We start from the raw sequence: 21,598 nt of genomic DNA, 5'->3' as shown, positions 1-21,598 counted from the left end.
GGGAGGGAAGGAATGGGGGAGGGGCAGAGAGAGAGGAAGGTGGGGGTGCACAGAATCCAAAGCAGGCTCCAGGCTCCAAGCTGTCAGCACAATGCCAGACGCAGGGCTCGAGCTCATGAACCATGAGATCATGACCTAGCCAAAGTCCGATGCTTAACTGACCAAACCACCTAGGTGCTCCCATCATTTTTTTTTTTTTTTTAAAGTAAGTTCTACACCTAGTGTGGGGCTTGAACTCAGGACTCCCAAGATCCTAAGTCACGTGCTCTACTGACTGAGCTAGACGGGCGCCCCCTCTTACATCCTATTAAGTGCAGGGCTGGTAGATTAAAACAAAAACAGTCTGTGCTTGTATGCTTTTTAAACTTCTGTGCTTGTATGCTTTTTAAACTTCTGTGCTTGTTTTTCAAACTATGTCATTGTGGCAATAGATTTATCAAATGATTTTTTTTAATTTTTTTTTTTTAACGTTTTATTTTATTTTTGAGACAGAGAGAGAGCATGAACGGGGCAGGGGCAGAGAGAGAGGGAGACACAGAATCAGAAACAGGCTCCAGGCTCTGAGCCATCAGCCCAGAGCCCGACGCGGGGCTCAAACTCACAGATGCGAGATCGTGACCTGAGCTGAAGTCGGACACTTTAACCGACTGAGCCACCCAGGCACCCCAGATTTATCAAATGATTTTTAACCCCCTGTTATGTTCCTTATCTCATTTTAAGTGCTCCAGGTTGTATACTTTTAGAAAAATTCATGTCTTCAGGGATGCTTGGCGGCTCTATTGGTAGAGCACATGACTCTGGATCTTGGGGTCATGAGTTCAAGCCCTACAGTGGGCATGGAGCCTACTTAAAAAATTATATATATACACATATATACGTATGCATGCCATAAGCTTTGTGTTTTAATTAAACACAGATTAATTAAGTTGATTAATACTGTTCCATTATGAAAGAACCTGATTATTAAATGAATTCTATTAGGTTTGGGTTTTTATGACTTACAAACTCATGAAATCTTGAGTAACATTTTCAGAGTATTGCAGACTTAATTCTGTTTACAAATATAATGAAAGGTTGGTAAGAAAGAAGCTGAAGATATAGGGGTAAGTTATATTGAGGAAGAACTATTTCCCTTCAAGTCATTAGTGTTCCTCAATATAGCAAAATTTTACAGATTTTACAAAAATTTTACGAAGGTAAAGTATTTGTCAGTAACTTTGAGTTCTTGTCATCATTCCTTGCAGAAAGCCAAATTTTATAACTTATCTTAAAGGTGATGGCTTTTGGGGGGCCTGGCTGGCTCAGACAGTAGAGCGTGCGACTCTTGATCTTGGGGTTGTAGGTTCGAGCCCTACATTGGGATTACTTAAGAAACGTATTTAGGGGCGCCTGGGTGGCTCAGTCGGTTGAGCGCCCGACTTCGGCTCAGGTCATGATCTCACGGTTCGTGGGTTCGAGCCCCGCGTCGGGCTCTGTGCTGACAGCTCAGAGCCTGGAGCCTGCTTCGGATTCTGTGTCTCCCTCTCTCTCTGACCCTCCCCCGTTCATGCTTGGTCTCTCTCTGTCCCAAAAATAAATAAACGTTAAAAAAAAAAAAAAAAAGAAACATATTTAAAAGATACAAATAATAAATGTAATGGCTCTGAAAAGTAATATAATGCTGTATGCTAACTATGCTGGAATTAAGATAATGATTAAATAAATACATGTAATGGCTTTGAGAATGTAGGCAGTCGGACCTACATTTGAATTTGAAATTTTTTCCTCTATTTTTCTCCTGGACCTGCACATTAGTATTAAGACTTTTCATATCGGATGTTACTTTTTGTCTCAGTGTTACCAAACCAGTTGTAGTGGCACAAAATCTGAACTGTCAGAGCCCCCGATAACTGTTTAATTTCATTGACACACTAGTCTAAAGGAATCTCCGCTTTCTTGCAAATGAACGCAGTTATCTCATGTACAGTTTCAGACATACCTGTGATGATAGTTTTCAGAGTAAAAAAGAAGGTAGAAACTTACATCTTAAAAAAACAAAACAAAAAAAACAATTCTAAGTTTGGTAATTGTGTGCATGATTAATATGTAAAAGCAATATCTGGAGGCTCGTATCATAAAGTGTTCTAAGACTCCTCAGTAACAGATTTCTTTTTCTTTCTTTCTTTTTTTAATTAATTAATTAAATGTTTGTTTTTGAGAGAGAGAGAGACAGAGTATGAGTGGGGGCGGGGCAGAGAGAGAGGGAGACACAGAATCTGAAACAGGCTCCAGGCTCTGAGCTGTCAGCACAGAGCCTGACGTGGGGCTTAAACTCACAAACTGTGAGATCATGACCTGAGCTGAAGTTGGACACCCAAGTGACTGAGCCACCCAAGTGCCCCGTACCTTTTTTTTTTTTTTAATTTTTATTTTTAAGTAATCTCTACACCCAACGTGGGGCTTGAACCCACAACCCTGAGATCAGGAGTCACCTGCTCCACCGACTGAGTCAGCCAGGTGCAGATTGCTTATGAGGATGGTGAAGCCATGGGTTCCCATCAGCCATTTGCTATTGGGCCTTACAAAAATACGGGTCATGGTCCTTAAGAATTGCCTACTCAGTGTGGCCAGAGGGCCTTTCTGGCCTGGTTAAGCATGCAAGTCTGATAGGAATGAAATTTTCATCTTCTTGCCACCAAGTTTAAGGGCGATAACATCTATATATTTAACTGACCATTTGAACTCTCAAACTAAAAAATAGTAATTGTAATACAGAAAATTTTCATACGATATACCAAATGCTTTTACGCTTCTTCTTTTTACACTTTTATGTATTTCAGTGGCTTTATTTGGTGATTTTGTAAAGCGCGTCTTTGTACCTTAGGGACTTTGTGAATATCCGGCAAACTCTGCTGACCCTTAATTGCACTTTGGTTCTTCATTCCGTAGATTTTAATGTGCCCAGAACATGAAACTGAGAGAATTAACATGTACTGTGAGTTGTGTCGGAGACCGGTTTGTCACCTCTGTAAGCTGGGCGGCAATCATTCCAATCACCGAGTAACCACTATGAGCAGTGCCTACAAGACCTTAAAGGTAGGATTTGTGTGGTTTTGGAACTCGACTCTGGGTCTTTATAACTTTGTTTTACTTTGTGCCTTTAGCTTTGTCTTCATAAGATCCTAGCTTCCTTTGTGGTCTTGTTTGACTGAAATGAGTTAACAATGTAAAGAGTCACTCAGTGTTCTACTAATATTAGGTTGTTAGTGTTTTTAACCAGGTAGTTCTTTGTGGTACTGATGGGGAGGGGCACAGAGAGAGAGAGAGAGAGAGAGAATCCCAAGCAGGCACTGTCAGCGCAGAGCCCGATGTGGGACTCGAACTCACAAACCTTGAGATTAGGACCCGAGCCAAAACCGAGAGTCAGACACTTAAGCCACTGGGTCACCCAGGCACCTCACAAGCTCAGTTGTGGCTGATTTTTCTTTTCAGTGTGATTTGTATGGTATTGTAAATTTTACCTTGTTGAGCACTGTATCTGTATCCTACAGATGTTCTTGAGTTTTCTTCTAGCGTGTGAGTAAGTTACTTCGACACAGTTTGCTCCTTCTTTGACTTGCTTTCAAGCTTCGGTTGCCAGGACAGAGCGGCAGTTAGTTCTGGGACTAGTTTTACCAGACCGTTGAAGCAAAACCTTACGTGGTTTACTCTTCTGGATGCCCCATGAATGTTGAGGGTTTTTAAATTTGTTTTATGCTTGTTTAGTTGGCTGGTGACGCACAGGGTTCTCCCAGCCTCGAGTTAGCTCCTGGAATTGTTCCTTGTTGAGCCCCTCAGGTCAGCAGCAGTGACTGAGAAATCCTCAGATCCTCTCGTTAGGGCGACAGCTCAGGATATTCTTATGCATATTTAGACTCTGAGTACACTTGTCTCTCATAACTTTGAACCCCATGGTGCCTCAAGGCTTTTTTGTTTGTGTTTTAATATACTTCAGTCATATTACGTGTTATTTTTTCTGGGCTAAATGAGGGATCTCACGAACACCTATTATATTCTCTCTGCAATAAGCATGCTAATTTCAGAATCACTCCTTTATAAAGAAGTTCTTTAATGAGCTCTGGTAGCTTAATGAGCTCTATTTAAAAAAAAATTTTTTTTTACTGTTTATTTCTGAGAGAGAGAGAGAGAGAGAGACCTAGAGTGTGAGAGGGGGAGGGGCAGAGAGAGAGGGAGACACAGAATCTGAAGCAGGCTCCAGGCTCCAAGCTGTCAGCACAGAGCCTGACACAGGGCTCGAACCCATGAACTGTGAGATCATGACCTGAGCCGAAGTTGGACACTTACTGACTGAGCCACCCAGGTGCCCCTAATGAGCTCTATTCTTACACATCTATATTTTCATTTTCGCGTATGTGTAATTATATAATGAATAGCTCACCTGGGCTAGGCTGTGAAGTTTATTTTAGAAGGGTCTTTGTTGCTGTTTGGGTCGTGTGTGTGTGTGTGTGTGTGTGTGTATGTATGTGTGTGAGAGAGAGAGAACGAGAGAGCGAGGGAATGAATTATAAAATCTGATGGAGGACACACTCCCGTTTGCTATTCTTCCATTTACTCAGAAGCCTGAGGAGGAAGACCTTTGGGAGCGATGAGGAGACAACAAAAATGTATTATATATATATATTCCAGGTTTTTGAATCCCAGTCTGAGCATCACTGCCTTGTTCTCTTATCCAGCCTGCTTCTAATGTCTCCTATGTCCTTGGACCTCAGTGTTCAAGGCCAGTAACTGTTTACCCCGAGTTAATAATGACAGTCTCCAGGAGCGCCTGGGTGGCTCAGTCGGTCAGGCATCTGACTTTGGGTCAGGTCATGATCTCACAGTTCATGAGTTCAAGCCCCGTGTCAGGCTCTGTGCTGACAGCTGAGCCTGGAGCCTGCCTCAGATTCTGTGTCTCCCTCTCTTCCTGCCCCTCACTCACCCTCTCTCTCACTCTCTCTCTCTCTCTCTCGAGAATAAACATTAAAAAATATATATATAATGACAGTCTCCAGTTCTCATCATAGGCTAAAGAAGAAGATGGGTATTGTGTGAAAAAATAAAAAATAAAAGCAGGAAAAACCTGCGAGGCCTTTGTTAAACTCCTGCTTCTGTTTATTTGTGTTTCTGATATGCTCTAACAGGAAAAGCTTTCAAAGGATATTGATTACCTTATTGGCAAGGAGAGCCAGGTGAAGAGTCAAATTTCTGAACTCAACTTGTTAATGAAAGAAACCGAGGTAAGTGCTAACCTGGTTTGCATGTTTTTATTTATCCATCTAGAGAATGTGTTCCTTCACAAAACCCTGAGGGTAGTGGACGCGCTGGGCTTACAGGATCGTGTTGGATTTCACCCCTGCTTTTCTGGGACTAGGAAAACACGTATGAGAGCTAAGTTACAATGTGTGATCAGCTCCTGATAGGGGCGGTGATTAAATTATATTGAAGCACAGGGCAGAGGATGACTCCCCCTTCACGTGGCAGTTACGGTGTCAGAAGTAGTCACGTGAGGTAAATGATCGCTTTGCCAATTATCGGCATTTTACAAAATGAACAGAATGCATCTGAAATACATACTGTGTGTGCTTGGGACCAGGTTGATTTAAAATGCCGGCTATCCCTAAGTATATATACCTGACATACGTTCACCAAAACATACGTATCAGAATGTTCCATCTCTGTGTTGTTTGGAACAGCCACAAAGTGGAAACTACCCACACATCCATCAACAGTGGAAGTTAAGCAGAGGTAGAGTGAGTATCTACAACTATATGCAACAATGTAGCTGAATCTTGCAATAGTATTGAAAGGAAGATGCCAGAGACAAAGGGGTACAAACTAACCCATTCCTTTGTAAAAAGTACCAACAAAAGGGAAGCTGGATCCTCTGGTTAGAATTCAGGATAGGCATGGTTGAAGGGTGGGGAGGGGAAGGATGGGTGCCTGGAAAGGTATAGGGATGGTGTCTGGGATCCGGTAGCATTCCTCCATTTAATCTGGATGCGGGTTACATGGACGTGTTTACAAAGGTTCATCGATCTCCACGCTTACGTAGACCATTTTCTGCTTGTATATTACACTTCAGTAAAACAAGTGAAGAGAATTGGTAACATGTAAAAAATAAAGATAGGACTGGGTTCTTTTAAAATTCCAAATGTTCCCTGATCTTGATGTGTGTTTCTTTTCCTCTATTTGAAATAAACTGAAGGGCCATTACTCCTGATCACTGTAGAAGCTGTGATTCAATATAACAATATCCTAGCTAGTGTGAGACTGTTACTTCTTGAGATTTTATTTCCCAAAATGGGCTCGAAAATTGAGAAATTATGCAAATGAGCAGCATTATCGCCATCACTGCCTTTGTTTCTAATTTTTTTCCCCTGATATTCACTGATTGCATTCCCCACCCTAAGTAAGTTGTTTTTCCATGTACTTGAAAAGTGTGATTTTGTGTCTCCTATTTTTGTCTGATTGAAAAACTCTCTGTGTTTCATATAATCCCCCAATCCTTGGTAAATTATTACCTACCTGGTAGGTTGCTTCAGGGATTGTATCTTTGGTCATTTTAGGTTTGTTTTATTACTGGTCCTCAGTCATGCTGCCCTTACTTCTTGTTACTTTTTGATGTTTATTTATTTTGAGAGAGAGAGAGAAAGAGCGAGCACATGTAGGAAGGAAGAGCAGAGAGATACGGAGAGAGAGAGAATCCCAAGCAGGCTCTGTGTTGTCAGTGCAGAGACTGACATGGGGCCTCATCTCATGAACCGTGAGATTATGATCTGAGCTGAAACCAAGAGTCAGATGCTTACCTGACTGAGCCACCCAGGTGCCCCTGGCCTTATTTCTGAAATAAGGGAGACCCAGGACCCGTTGCTGAGTTTGTGATTCAGTAGGCTGAAAATGGAGGAACTCTCAGGTCACCTGTTCATGCAGACGCTCATTCCTTGGGATCTTAGAGAAATTACCTAGCTTCTTATACCTTTGACCTAAGCTGCATTGGTCAGCTCGTCAGTTAAGAATCTTTCCCATTGGACAGTTTGTCTGCATTCTTGACTTTTGCTCAGTGAGGACTGTGACACGGTCTTTTTTTCTATAATTACACTTAGCTGGAAAAAAAAAAATCCCCCTTTTTACCTATGCGTAATGATCTTTTGAGTTTAATGTTGTGATCTCTCATTGAACTACTACCAAAATGTCACCACCCTCTGTCCGCCTTCCTTCCTTCCCTCCTGCCTATCATTTAAAAATTTTTATTAAAAAAATTTTTTTTTTTACAGTTTATTTTTGACAGAGAGAGAGAGAGACAGAGCATGATTTGGGGAGGGGCAGAGAGAGGGAGACACAGAATCTGAAGCAGGCTCCACGCTGTGAGCTGTCGACACAGAGCCTGACGCGGTGCTTGAACTCATGGACCGTGAGATCGTGACCTGACTGATCATGACCAAAGTCAGACGCTCAACCGACTGAGCCACCCAGGCGCCCTATCCTTTAAAAATTTTTTTTGCCTGTTGGGTTTAGGAAACAGAGAAAGGAATCTGGAAAAAAATTTCCTTTCATTAGAAATGTTGGCCAGAAGACACTGGGAAATGCACAGTGTAGTTCTTCCACATGTCAGCTTTTAAGAATGTGTTTGAAGCATTTTTTCTGATGGCTGCTGCTTATGGGTCTATAATGATGGCTGCATACGTGGGCTCTGCTGGTTTTGTTTTCAGAATCTAGTTGGTCTCTGATGTTACAGACATTCAAAATGTTCAGTCAGTACTGCAGACAGGATCATTTTATAGCCAAGTAGAGGAAGAGCTGCATGTACAGGGAATATAATCTCTGTGTGTACAGACTATGTACCATTGTGGTGGGCATTTTATGTAAATAATCTTTTCCCATCTTCAAAAAAACCCCAAATTATTTCTCTTATCCCCAGTTTTCAGAAGAGAAAAACTCAGGGGTTCAGAAGTTAAATAATTTGCATAAAGTCATGTAAAATTTAATTCTAATTAAAGTACATAAATTTGAAGAGAAGAGTTACATTCTGATACCTTAGTAAAGGATGTCATCTTCCTGAGTTTTAACTGTTTTAACATCTCGTAAAAAATTGGAATAGGATAGAAGGGGTCAAAAGTTGCCTGAATTAGAAATGAATTAAAAGCTCTGGGATTGTATTCCCCTTCCCCCCATGCTCTGTCTCTCTCTCTCTCAAAAATAAATAGACATTAAAAATTAAAAAAAGAAGGGGGTGCCTGGGTGGCTCAGTTGGTTAAGCATCCGACTTTCGTTCAGTGCATGACCTTGTGGTTTGTGTGGGTTCAAGCCCCACATCAGGCTCTGTGCTGACAGCTCAGAGCCTGGAGCCTGCTTTGGATTCTGTGTCTCCCTCTCTTTTTGCCCCTCCCCCACTCATGCTCTGTCTCTCTCTCTCTCTCTCTCAAAAATAAATCAACGTTAAAAAAATTAAAAAAAAAAAACTCCAGGATTATATTATCCTGTGTCTTTAGTTAAATCAGTTAATTTCTTCCTCAAGTTCCTTTGTATATAAGTTGAAGGTTGTTTCCCTATTTAATTATTTATTGCTGAGCTTTGGAGATTAAAGCTTAAGGAAAACACAGTATTATAAAATTACAAAGTACGTCTAAATAAAAATTGGCCATCGTTCCTTGCTAAGTGTATTCAGTGCCAAATTACTGTTCTGAAAATGTCAGAGTCATTCAAAATTGAATTTTGGTTATTTTGAGAAAAGACATTTGGATTTAGCAGATGAGGTAACGTGTTGCTTGTTTTATAATAGTGTAATGGAGAGAGAGCTAAAGAAGAAGCAATCACACATTTTGAAAAGCTCTATGAGATTCTAGAAGAGAGGAAATCATCTGTTTTGAAAGCAATTGACACTTCTAAGAAACTGCGATTAGACAAATTTCAGACCCAAGTGGAGGAGTATCAGGGGCTTCTAGAGAACAACGGGCTTGTGGGATATGCCCAAGAAGTACTTAAGGAGACGGACCAGTCTTGTTTTGTACAGACGGCGAAACAACTCCACCTCAGGTGTGTTGCTTTGAATTTAGATCTCCTTGGCAGTATCTTTCAACTTGAGCTCCGAGTGGCTCCTGGTGCTGTGTTTTGTGCAAGGCACGGCCACACTCCTCACCTGAAAGTTGACGGAAGTATTTTTTTTTTTTAATCACATGGCAGATATGTAGTCTGGCCTTTTAAAAAATCGTTTTTATATAAAATAATCTCTGTCTGCAGAATACAGAAGGCTACGGAATCTTTGAAGAGCTTTAGACCTGCGGCTCAGACTTCTTTTGAAGACTATGTTGTTAATACATCTAAACAAACAGAACTTCTTGGGGAATTGTCCTTCTTCTCTAGTGGTAAGTTTTACTGATGACAGAGCCTTACTCTTGTAGTCGGAATTCAGAAGGTATGGGAACAACAAATGCTTCGGTTTGCCATTATGAAAACTAGGTTTTTATGTACAAAAAGTATATTCTGTTAGTTTGTGTGTTTTATTTTTCATTTTATTTATTTATTTTTAAAGATTTTTTTTTTTTAAAGTTTATCCTTTTTTGAGAGAGAGAGCGTGAACAGGAGAGGGGCAGAGAGAGGGGGACAGAGGATCTGAAACAGGCTCCACCCTGACAGCAGCGAGCCTTGTGTGGGGCTCAAACCCACCAACCGTGAGATCATGACCTGAGCTAAAGTTGGATGCTCAACCGACTAAGCCACCCAGGTGCTCTGGTTCATGTGTTTTTTAAGCATTGTAGAAATAGGGGTGCCTGGGTGGCTCAGTTGGTTAAGCATCCAACTTTGACTCAGGTCATGATCTCACCGTTCCTGAGTTCAAGCCCCACATTGGGCTCTGTGCTAACAGTTCAGAGCTTAGAGCCTGCTTGGAATTCTGTGTCTCCCTCTCTCTCTGCTTCTCCCCTGCTCAGGTGTTCTTTCTCTCTCTCTCTCTCTCTCTCTCTCACTCAAAAATGAAGAAACATTAAAAAAAATTTAAACATTGTATAAATGCCATTACATTGTATATGTATCCTTTTTGTAAATTGCTTTTTTAAACACGTGAAGTTTAAGATATTATCACACAAAGTTCTGGTTTAAAGCTATATTTTAGGGCTGCCTCGATGGCTCAGTCGGTTAAGCATCTGACTCTTGATATGGGTTCAGGTCATGATCTCATGGTTCGTGAGTTCAAGCCCCATGTCGGGCTCTGTACTGGTAGTATAGAAGCTGCTTGACATTCTCTATCTCCCTCTCTCTCTCTCTGCCTCTCCCCTGCTCACTCTCTGTCTCTCAAAATAAATGAACTCCCCTGCTCATTCTGTCTCTCAAAATAAGTAAACATTGAAAAAAGCTATTTTAACTGCTTATAGTATTTCATTTTATAAGTTATTTCCCTACTGAGAGACAATTTGTTTTTGTTTTTTCTCTGTTGTAAACAGTGCCATATTGAACATCTTCATCAGTGTTCTTTGTGCACATGTGTGTGAGTTTCTCTAGGGCAGAAACCTAGAAATGATGTCTCCAGGCTACAACTGACTCTTAAGATGTTTTCATCTTTACTTTGCTATGTTAGTTTGTTAGGACTGCTGAGACAATATACCATAGACTGCATGCCTTAGACAACAGAAATGTATTTTCTTACAGTTCTGGAGGCTAAAAGTCTAAGATCAAGGTGTTGACAGAGTTGGTTTCTTCTTCTTCTTTTTTAAATTTTTAATGTCAATTTTTGAGACAGAGAGACAGAGCATGAACAGGGCAGGGGCAGAAAGAGAGGGAGACACAGAATCTGAAGCAGGCTCCAGGCTCCGAGTTGTCAGCACAGAGCCCAATGCGGGGCTCGAACCCACAAACCGTGAGATCATGACCTGAGCCAAATTTGGATGCTTGACTGACTGAGCCCCCCCAGGCGCCTCTGCATGCACCTGTTTTGCTTTAAAAAAAAAAAAAAAAAAAAAAAAAGGGTGTGTGTGGGGGGGTGGAGTATACTAGTCATGTTATTTTATAACTAGCTTTTTTTTTTCTCCCCCAAATGTATTTTGAATGACTTTCCAGATCTCATCATGGCTGTAGAACATAACAGTTGCATAAATGTACTCTATACAGACATGCTTACACATTGCTTATATATACGTGGGGAGAAGGACAAGAGGGAGACTTTTATTTTCAATTCATATACTTCTCTGACAAATGTGTGGTATGTGTGTGTGACTTGTATAGCTTACCCCTGGGCAGTTAAGCTTGTGGGAGTTCCTTGTATGTAAAGGATTATGCATATGCACAGAGATTTAGCTGAGATACTTTTGTGTTGTGTTTTTCATGAAAAACTAGAAACCTGTTTCTGAGTTTCTGAAAACAGTTAAATGTTGACATGACCATGCAGTGGAATTGCCAGTGGGAGAAAAATACTGGCAGGATCTATAAAAAATTGTTGTAGTGCTTATCTTGGAGTTGCTTGAAGTGTGTTTTGTGTAGTTTCTGATGTTCTTACAGAAAATATTATGTATTGGGGCACCTGGGTGGCTCAATCGGTTAAGCGTCTTACTTAGGCTCAGGTCTGATCTTACCATTCGTGAGTTCCAGCCCCGCATCGGGCTCTGTACTGATGGCTCAGAGCCTGGAGCCTGCTTTGGATTCTGTGTCTCCCTCTCTCTCTGCCCCACTTCCGCTTCTGTGTCTCTCTCTCTCTCAAAAATAGATAAAAATTAAAAAAAATTCTTTTTAATTAAAAAAAAAGAAATTTTAGTATCATGTTTATACCAAGAAAAATTCATTTAAATTGCCTTGCAACTCTGTGGAGGAAAATATGAAAGAAAATTGTGTGATGTTTCATTGAATTTTGTTATAGTCACCAAACTTAGATTTTAAAATTTATTTATTTTGGGCGCCTAGGTGACTCAGTCAGTTAAGCATCTGACTTTGGCTCAGGTCATGATCTCAGTTTGTGGGTTCGAGTCTTGCATCAGGCTCCATGCTGACAGCTCAGAGCCTGGAGCCTGCTTCTGTATCTCCCTCTCTCTCTGCTCCTCCCCAGCTTGCACTCTGTCCCTCTGTCTCTCAAAAATAAACGTTAAAAAAATTTTTTTTAATAAAATTTATTTTTATTTTGTTTTAGTTTAGAGAGAGAGAGTGTGAGTTGGGGAGAGGCAAAGGTGGGGGGTGGAGGGAGGGAGACACACACACACACACACACACACACACACACACACACACACTTTTAATCAGGCTGTATGCTTAAGATCGTGGGGCTTGATCCCATGACCCTGGGCCAAAATCAAGAGTTGGACACTCAACCAACTGAGCTACCCAGGCACCCCTGATTTTAAAATATAATTACAGGAGGGCACATTAAATATTTTGAGCCCCAGCATTACTATTTAGTAGGTGGAAATTGAAAGGCATATTGTTAAAAAACTTTATGGTGTTTCAGAATTAATATAATGCTTAAAGCTAAAGTCTTTTTTTGGTCTGTCTTATTTTTTTGTTCTTCTCCCTTTTAGTTACACACCTAAATATACCTTTGAAAGTCTTCATTGCTTACTCTTTCTCATTAAAAAAATTTTTTTTTAATGTTTATTTATTTTTGAGAGAGACAGAGACAGAATGCAAGTGGGTTAGGGGCAGAGAGAGGGAGACACAGAAGCAGGCTCCAGGCTCTGAGCTGTCAGCACAGAGCCCGACACGGGGCTCGAACTCGTGAACCGTGAGATCATGACCTGAGCCAAAGTTGGACGCTCAACTGACTGAGCCACCTAGGAGCCCCTCTTTCTCATTTTAAATTTTGTGGTGAGAGCACTTACCTTGAGATCTGTTCTAACAAATTCTAAGTGTGGAAATACAGTGTTGCTGACTCTGGGTACAGTGTTGTACTGAGATCTTTAGAGCTTATATGTCTTGCTTAACTGATACTTGAGGTAACTGATACTTTATGCCTCTTGATTAATAACTGCCCATTTGTCCCTCCCCCGCCCCTGGAGCCAGAATCTCAGTCTTTGATTTTATGAATTCGACTCTTCTAGATTCCTCACATAAGTGGAATCATGCGTCAGTATTTGCCTTTCTGTGTCTGGTTTATTTCAGTTTGCATGTCCACAGGGTCCACCCATGTTGTTGTACATTACAGGAGTTCTTCTTTCTCTTATACGTAGTGTTACAAATTTAGAAAACTCTTAGTACAGAAATGATTTAAGGGGCACCTGGGTGGCTCATTTGGTTAAGCTTCTGACTTCGGCTCAGGTCATGATCTCATGGTTCTTGGGTTCGGGCCCCATGTTGGGCTCTGTGCTGATGGCTCAGAGCTTGGAGCCTGCTTCGGATTCTGTGTGTGTGTGTCTCTCTCTCTGCTCCTCCCCCACACATGCTCTGTCTCTTTCTCAAAACTGAATAAACATTAAAAAAAAAAATAGAAATGATGTAAGTATTTTCAATACATGATTTTTATCGAGGAACATAAAGGTTCTGAAATAACAGTATTTTAACTCTGTTTGGTTTCTTCTTTCTTACAGGTGTAGATGTGCCAGAGATCAATGAGGAGCAGAGCAAGGTGTATAACAATGCTCTGATCAACTGGCACCATCCAGAAAAGGACAAAGCTGACAGCTATGTCCTTGAATATCGGAAGGTTAACAGAGATGAAGAGATGCTGTCTTGGAACGAGATAGAAGTGTGTGGCACGAGTAAAGTCGTTTCCGATCTGGAAAGCAATTGTAACTATGCTTTCAGAGTAAGAGCCTACAAGGGCTCGATCTGTAGTCCTTGCAGCAGGGAGCTGATTCTTCACACCCCTCCAGCTCCAGGTATTGGGAAGACTGGGAATAAAAAAACCACAGAGTTGGAAGAGACCTTGATAAAAAATAAAACTAGGGGCGCCTGGGTGGCTCAGTTGGTTAAGCATCCAGCTCTTGATTTCGGCTCAGGTCATAACCTCACGGTTCAGGAGTTCGAGCCTCAAGTCGGGCTCTGTGCTGACCATGCGGAGCCTGCTTGGGATTCTCTCTCACCCTCTCTCTCTCTCTGCCCCTCCTCTGCTCTTTTACATACTGTCTCTCTCAAAATAGACTTTAAAAAATAATAAATAAATTAGGCTCTGTTTTTATATAGCTCTACATTGATACCAGTTTTCATTGGTTTGAAAAAAAGTTTTCTAGAAAACCCATTCCATCCCCAGCTAGGTTTTGGAAGTAGACGAATACTTGAATTTCACCATGTAGGCTGGGAACAGGATTAGAATGTGGACTGACATCAGATGGAGAAAAACAAGACATTTGAGTGGGGGCTATTAATTTGAAATGAAAAATAGCATAAATATGCTACTGTACAATTTTTACATGGTATAATTCTGTATTTTTGATAGGTTTATAGAAATCCCTGTAACATAGATCTTGGGAGATTTAAAAAAAAATATTGGCATAATATGAAATATTTTGATTAACCTCATTCTGATGTGTCTGGATGTTCTCTCGAACTTGGTGATTCCTGCCCCCCTCAATATTAAAAGCTCATCTTGCCCAGGCACCCCCCACCTCCCAAGTCTGAAACCACTGGTGCTACCTACAGAGTGCCCATAGATTTTTGTAGAAAGAATCATCTGCAGGTGAGCGGTTTCCCTGCAGTGTCTCCACAGACCAGGGACGCTGAGAACCAGTGCTGGGTTCATTCTGGTTATAGCGGGCACACATTGTGCCCTGTTGCTCCCTGCCTTTGAGGTTCCTGCAGTTGGTTTTTAGACCCCACAGCCCCTGCCTGTTTTTAGTGGCTTGTGTGTCCATATTTTGTACAGTCTGTCCTTCCTTCCCTTTTTGTCCAGTGTACTAGCCACTACTTGTTTTTCATGCACATTGTGGCTAATTAAAAAAAAAAAAAAAAGTAGAATACAAATAAAGTAGGGTTGGCAAAAATTGGTTATCTTCAATTTGAATAAAATCTGATAGTTTTAGGGTGGATTTGCAAGTATGAGATAAATATTTGTACATTTAAGGCAGTTTCCCCTTTTTTTTCTTGTCTGACTGAAAGTGGAATTAAAAAGAAATCTGGAAGTAGCTGCTGGGTTTTCAGTGACTTGGTGGAGGGGGAAGGAAGAAAGGACACATTCAAAGTTCTTACTTTCTTTTCTTTTTTTTTTTAAGATTTTATTTTTAAGTAATCTCTATACCCAGTGGGGGCTCGAACTCACAACCCCGAGATAAAGAGTTGTGTGTTCCACCAACTGAGTCAGCCACTCATCCCCAGAGTTGGCTTTCTCTCCTCTAGGAATAAGGTGACCAGGGTGACCGTTACAATTTTTATTTTGCAAATGGGGAGACTTTTGAGATTGACGGGAAGATACCAGGCCAGGGCGATAGGCATTCCCAGAGAGGATGGTCCGCCTACATATGGAGAACGGCTTTAGCTTACTAGTACACAATTTCTTCTTTATCATGGTATATAGTATAGTCAAAAATTACTGTCTTAACCACGTTTAAGTGTGCACATCAGTGGACAGTGGCATTAAGTACGTCCCTATTTTTGTGCCACCACTACCACTCATATTTCTACAACATTTTCATTTTTTCCAGACTGAAACTCTGTGCCCATTAAACACAAATCCCCCCTCCCCACAGAGCCTGGGAGCCTCGATTCTATGTTCTGCCTCTATGAATTGCCTGTACCTCATATAAGTGGATGGATATAATCCTATTCCTGGCTTCTTTGGGGTTTCATCCTTGATGTAGCATGTACCAGAATCTCCTTGCTTATTTAGGGTGAATAATATGCCACTGTATGGATAGACCACGTTTTCTTTATCTGTACATCTGTTGATGACCATTTGGGTCATTTCCACTTTTGAGCCAATGTTCTGCTTAACGGATCTGAGTTGATAGAGACTTAAGAGAGTGGTATTCTGTCCATTCTGTAGTCAGGAAGTCAAAGGTTAAGTTAAACTCCATTTAAATGCCTCAGCTGGAGGGTGCCTGGGTGGCTTAGTTGGTTAAGGGTCGGGTCATGATCTCATGGTTTGGTTCCTGAGTTTGTGAGTTCGGGAGTTCAAGCCAAGCCCCGCATTGGGCTCTCTACTGTCAACACAGAGTCCGCTTCAGATCCTCTGTCCTCCTCTCTCTCTGCCCCTCCACCCCACTCAAAACCAAACAAAAATGCCTCACCAGGGATTAAAACTCTGGTCTCTCTAAACCCAAAACATGTGCCTTTTTTTTTTTTTTTTTAAACTGTACAGTTTTTCATGTCTGCCCTGTGGATTGATAAGGAAAAGCCCCTACTGAAATTGCTAATATTTAGAATAAATATTTAGAAAACTGTACATGTAATTATGAAAAAGTACATCCCCTTATATTAAAGGGAAAAGGGACAGATCCAGTAGTGTAAAATAGAAGAGATCTGCTGTGTCTCTTCCCAGGAACCACGTTTGTTGAGTTTTCTCGTACACTTGAAATACTTTTTCTGCTGTTTGACATTCCTAGAGATTTTCAGGCATAGAGACTCTACTGGAAGTGATTTCCCAATTGGGGATTCGGTTTGTAATACTTTGTCTAGGGTCATGTGACACATTCCTCTTCAAGTCGGTTTTCACTAATTTCTAATTCAAAAACAGATCCTATTTAACCGTCAGTTATAGAAGTGCTCACCGATAATGATGAGACTAATCTTAAGCTCTCTTTACAGTTTTTAGTTTCCTCTTTGATGAAAAATGTGGCTATAATAATGAACGCCTCTTGCTGAACTTGAAGAGAGACCGTGTTGAGAGTAGAGCTGGGTTTAATCTTCTGCTTGCTGCGGAGCGTATCCAAGTGGGTTATTACACCAGTTTAGACTACATCATTGGAGACGTTGGAATTACCAAGGGGAAGCACTTCTGGGCCTTCCGCGTGGAACCGTATTCATACCTGGTAAAAGTGGGAGTCGCTTCCAGTGATAAACTACAAGAATGGCTCCATTCTCCCCGGGATGCAGTTAGTCCAAGGTAGGCTCTTTTTATTGATCTAGAACTTGGTGATTCTGTTAAAGGTACACATCGTTGTTTGGCCAGGTAAGACTGGAAACTGATGTGGGTTTGCTTATTACATCTGGAATACATTCCTTAGATTCAGGTGTTCTGGCCGTGCGGATGTGGCTGGCTCCAGAAAGGAGTCAGGAGGTCTTGGGATACAAATCTCAAGTATTTAAGCCTGTTTTGGGTACTTCTTGACTATCCTGTAGCTTTGCAAGTAAAACAAAATTTTAGGGGCACCTGGGTGGCTCAGTTGGTTAAGTATCCAACTTTGGCTCAGGTTATAATCTCATGGTTTGTGGGTTCGAGCCCCAACTCAGGCTCTGTGCTGACAGCTCAGCCTGGAGCCTGCTTCAGATTATGTGATTCCCTCTCTCTCTGCCACTCCCCTGCTCACACTCTGTTTCTCTCTCAAAAATAAACATGAAAAAAGGTTTTTTTAATTTAAAAATTTCTTAAACCTTTTTTCTCCTAGAGAGAGAGCAGTGCGGGGGTGGGGGGAGGGAGAGGGGAGATGAGGCAGAGAGAGAGAGAAAGAGAGAGAATCCCAAGCAGGCTGCACAGTGTCAGCACAGAGCCTGATGTGGGGCTCAGTCTCATGACTGTGAGATCATGACTGATCCGAAATCAAGAGTTGAAAGTTCAACTGACTGAGCCACCCAAGCTCCCCACAGTTTTAAATTTTGAACATCTTTCATATCCATTTCCTTAATTCTGTGATAAAAATTACACGTATAGTGAAATGCTTCCAACTGCCATACCTCATAATTGGTATGAAATCGTTCTTTTGTAATGGGACATAATTTCTTTAAACTCCCCTGGAGGTACTTTACAAAATTGGGTCACGGTAAACAGGTTTCCACATCAAAGGATTCCAGTTTGTAAAGAGATTGATTATTTAATGGGGATTGTGTGGTTTTGTCGTTTTATGTGGTATTATGTATACTAGCCCACACAAATAATTTATGACCTCTTGTGTGAACAGAACCCCAAATTGGTAATCTGAGTGACAGGAAAAGTTTTTTGCACAAGGGTGAGAAATTAACAAAACAGTGACTGTGGTAATCGGGAAATGGTTAATTAAACATGGTGCTATGACCACTCGATAGAATATTGATATTAATAATGTTTAAAAGGCTTGTGACATCAGAAATATCAGTGAGACCTGATTAAAAGCGTCAATATAGTATGATCACAAATACATAAAAAGTGAAGTATGAATCGGAAAATGAAGGAAGGACGTTTGTATCAAAAATCTCTATAAGCTGCTGTTTTATGCTAGCTCCTCACTGTCAGCACAGAGCCTGACACGGGGCTCAGTCCCACGAACCATGACATCATGACCAGAGCTGAAATCAAGAGTCGGACGCTTAACCCACTGTGCCACAACTTCATTTTATTTTTTTATTTTTATTTTTTTTTTTTTAACGTTTATTTATTTTTGGGACAGAGAGAGACAGAGCATGAACGGGGGAGGGGCAGAGAGAGAGGGAGACACAGAATCGGAAACAGGCTCCAGGCTCCGAGCCATCAGCCCAGAGCCTGACGCGGGGCTCGAACTCACGGAGTGCGAGATCGTGACCTGGCTGAAGTCGGACGCTTAACCGACTGCGCCACCCAGGCGCCCCCACAACTTCATTTTAAAGCAACATATGTCGGGGCATTTGGGTGGCTCAGTCGGTTAAGCGTCTGACACTTGGTTTCGGCTCAGGTCATGATCTCTTGGTTCATGAGTTCGAGCCCTGTGTCAGGCTCCACGCTACGCTGAGCACAGAGCCTGCTTGGGATTCTCTCTCTCCCTCTCTCTCTGCCCCTCTGCTGCTTGTGCTTTCTCTCTCTCTTAAAATATGTAAGCTTAAAAAAATAAATAAAGCAACATATATTATCTTGTGAAAATGTTCTGAGGGTAGTTGATGGCCTGTGGATGGTGCCACAGCTAAGACTGCTTTGTGCGTGTATTGTGTTCTAGATACGAGCAAGACAGCGGCCATGACAGCGGAAGTGAAGATGCCTGCTTTGATTCACAGCCCTTCACGTTAGTCACCATAGGCATGAAGAAGTTTTTCATACCCAAGTCAGCCACTTCCGCCAATGAACCTGAGAATAGAGTTCTTCCGATGCCAACAAGTATAGGGATTTTCCTTGACTATGACAAAGGCAGAGTGGCTTTCTATGACATGGATCACATGAAATGCCTTTACGAGCGCCAGGTGGACTGTTCGCACACGATGTACCCAGCATTTGCATTAATGGGCAGTGGAGGAATTCAGCTTGAGGAACCCATCACAGCAAAATATCTAGAATACCAAGAGGACATGTAGTTGAAGCACGTGATGTGACTTAGGGTGAAAAAGGGGAGCAAAACGACGGCTCTGTGTTAACCTTCGTAACTAATTACACATCATCTAAGTAGTCTGTGGCCACACTTGTATTTTGTGTGTGTTTCTTCTTAAATCGGAAAAACCTAAACAGTCTTGCCTCTTTCGTGTCTTCATCCTGCCTTTCACAAACTGCGGGAGTAAAGACGCTCTCTCCTGGTTAACCCTGAAATGGTGAAACACTGTAACTGGATTGTCTTTCTTTTCTTATGAACAGGAAATCTAATGTATTTATGTCAGTCAGTGTTGCTGATACTGATACTTCTTTTTTGAGGGGGAAGGGATACAAAACTATTTATTGTTATGTTTCTTTTGTGTTTGGTTTTTCATTTGGTATCATGTTTATGTCTTAAGAGAAGCTATTTTTTAGATGCCTCATGGATAGAAATTAGTACTTAGCATTGTGTCTTGTGTATGTTTTTCACAAGAAAACAAAGGTATAGTTAGTATAAAGGCCAGAGAAATGGTAGTATATTTAAATGGGAAATTATGTATTTTGAAGTATGTAACTAATATTCAGAGTATATTCCCCAGAAAATGAATACTGCTTTTTTTTCTTTTGAGACAGCAAATTGTATTTTTAAGGATATTTTTAAGAGTTCGCTTACCTGTAATGCCCATACCTGATCGTGTGTAAACATTTTTGTTTTTTGTTTCTTGTTTTTGCAGGAAACACTAAGTTCTTGGCTAGCACAAGCAGCTTTTCACTTGGTGTAATTTTTTTTTTTTTTTTAGAAAATTTGTCTTCAGTTTTTCTTACTCTGAAAATACCTGCGTCTGTATCAAATAATTTATTTTCCACAAATATTAGAGAAGCTGCACTGATATTTAACATATTTGTTCTTTGCCCTCTTATTGTGTCCTGTGATTTTCATTTTTTGGCACCAATATTACATATCACATTGCCCTGGTTTATGTTTACATGTTTGGAGAGTTCATGAAATATTTTTAATGTCATTAAATATGTTCTAAAATGTAGAGTAACTTACTGGTTAGTTGGATGATATTTTCTATGGCCTGTTGTTTGGCAATAAGCATCTGTAAAAGTCAGTAAAACTACAAGTCTAGTTTAGGAATAATAATGAAAATCATATTGACTTTGTGTGTACCCTTTTAAAAGTTCTTCTAATTTGAAGAATTAATACTTTGACATTTTACATTCATTTTTGAAAGATGTCCTCTAAAGGGTTTTTACTTAAACTGCTTATTTTTTAGAAGTCAAAATGTTCAGAAACTAAGCTGTTACACATTGTAGCGCTAATGATTTTGACATGCTTTTGATCTCTCTTAATAGACCCACCAAAATCTTAGGCCTGATTTGGTTTCCTTGTTGTTTGCTTGTTTTTAATATATATATTTTAAGTGGAAATCTGTTATTCAGGCTGGTAGCATCAAATTCGCCTTTTCCCCCCCTACCCGGAGTAGGAAATATCATGGAGAAGTTGAGTGTTTAGTAGGTTTGTACCTTCCTACCGATGAATAAGCACTTTACGACATAGGCTGAACTAAACAAATATGCAGTATTATGTGGATCATTGTGCAGTAAGACTGCTAGAGTCACGTGTGTGGTCAAGTTTGAGCCTCAAGCTTGTGTAAGCACATATCATGTAATGTAAGCATTTTAAATATAAAGCTTTAATAGGATAGGGAAGCCACTTAAAACGTTGTATAGTTGTATAGAAATTGTTCTCCGTGTTTTCTTTCATTTTGAATAAAAATTAAAATAAGTGTAATTATTGAACTGCATTCTGGGAATTCTCAGTTATGTTTCTGTGGAAAATGGAAACAAATCTTTCACGAAGAGATGTTTTGCCGAGTATATTAGCTTAAGAGCAAAGGTTTTACATAAAGTTATTCTGGGCATGTCCTTACTAGCCTGATTCTTGCCGAAGGGATCATTAGAAAAGTTTGACGTGAAGCTGGTTTTCTTGGGCTAACTGATCAGATTCTCTGATGTTGCTTTTGTGGTCCATAATAGATCAGATATTGATTATATGTGTGTTCTTTCAGTTCACATTCATACTCTCAGGCCTTGGGGCTCTGATAGTCGTGCATCACAATGAATTGTTATTTATGCTTCATGGGTTTTAATTTAAAAAAAAAAGTCAATTCCGTGTTGTCCCATGATAGTGTATAATAACTTAGCCTCATATTCACAGTTGCATTCTGGGGAAAGGAGTAGGAGTCGGAGCGATCTCCTGGGCACTGAACACAGTCTGGGTCTGTG

At 40.7% G+C, this 21,598-nt stretch overlaps 1 protein-coding gene across 2 annotated transcripts in view; it reads left to right on the top strand.

Annotated features, from left to right (window-relative positions):
• The window catches only part of TRIM36 (tripartite motif containing 36), a 44,994-nt gene extending 23,859 nt beyond the window's left edge, over window positions 1–21,135 (top strand). For both annotated transcript variants that reach the window (XM_047083486.1, XM_047083478.1), the window contains exons 4-10: window positions 2,929–3,075; window positions 5,160–5,255; window positions 8,798–9,051; window positions 9,256–9,380; window positions 13,518–13,808; window positions 16,669–16,966; window positions 18,963–21,135. In XM_047083486.1, coding sequence (XP_046939442.1) covers window positions 2,929–3,075; window positions 5,160–5,255; window positions 8,798–9,051; window positions 9,256–9,380; window positions 13,518–13,808; window positions 16,669–16,966; window positions 18,963–19,314 — 1,563 coding nt within the window. In that variant the 3' untranslated portion in view covers window positions 19,315–21,135. The remainder of the gene's footprint in view (window positions 1–2,928; window positions 3,076–5,159; window positions 5,256–8,797; window positions 9,052–9,255; window positions 9,381–13,517; window positions 13,809–16,668; window positions 16,967–18,962) is intronic.
• Window positions 21,136–21,598: the final 463 nt, after the last annotated feature.

Source organism: Lynx rufus, unplaced genomic scaffold, assembly GCF_022079265.1.
Source record: "Lynx rufus isolate CCGP_SWC_20201006 ecotype Redwood Valley unplaced genomic scaffold, mLynRuf1.p SCAF_1, whole genome shotgun sequence".
Lineage (NCBI taxonomy): Eukaryota > Metazoa > Chordata > Mammalia > Carnivora > Felidae > Lynx > Lynx rufus.
The sequence above is the reverse complement of the archived record's forward strand: the minus strand, read 5'-3'. Positions and strand labels throughout refer to the sequence as shown.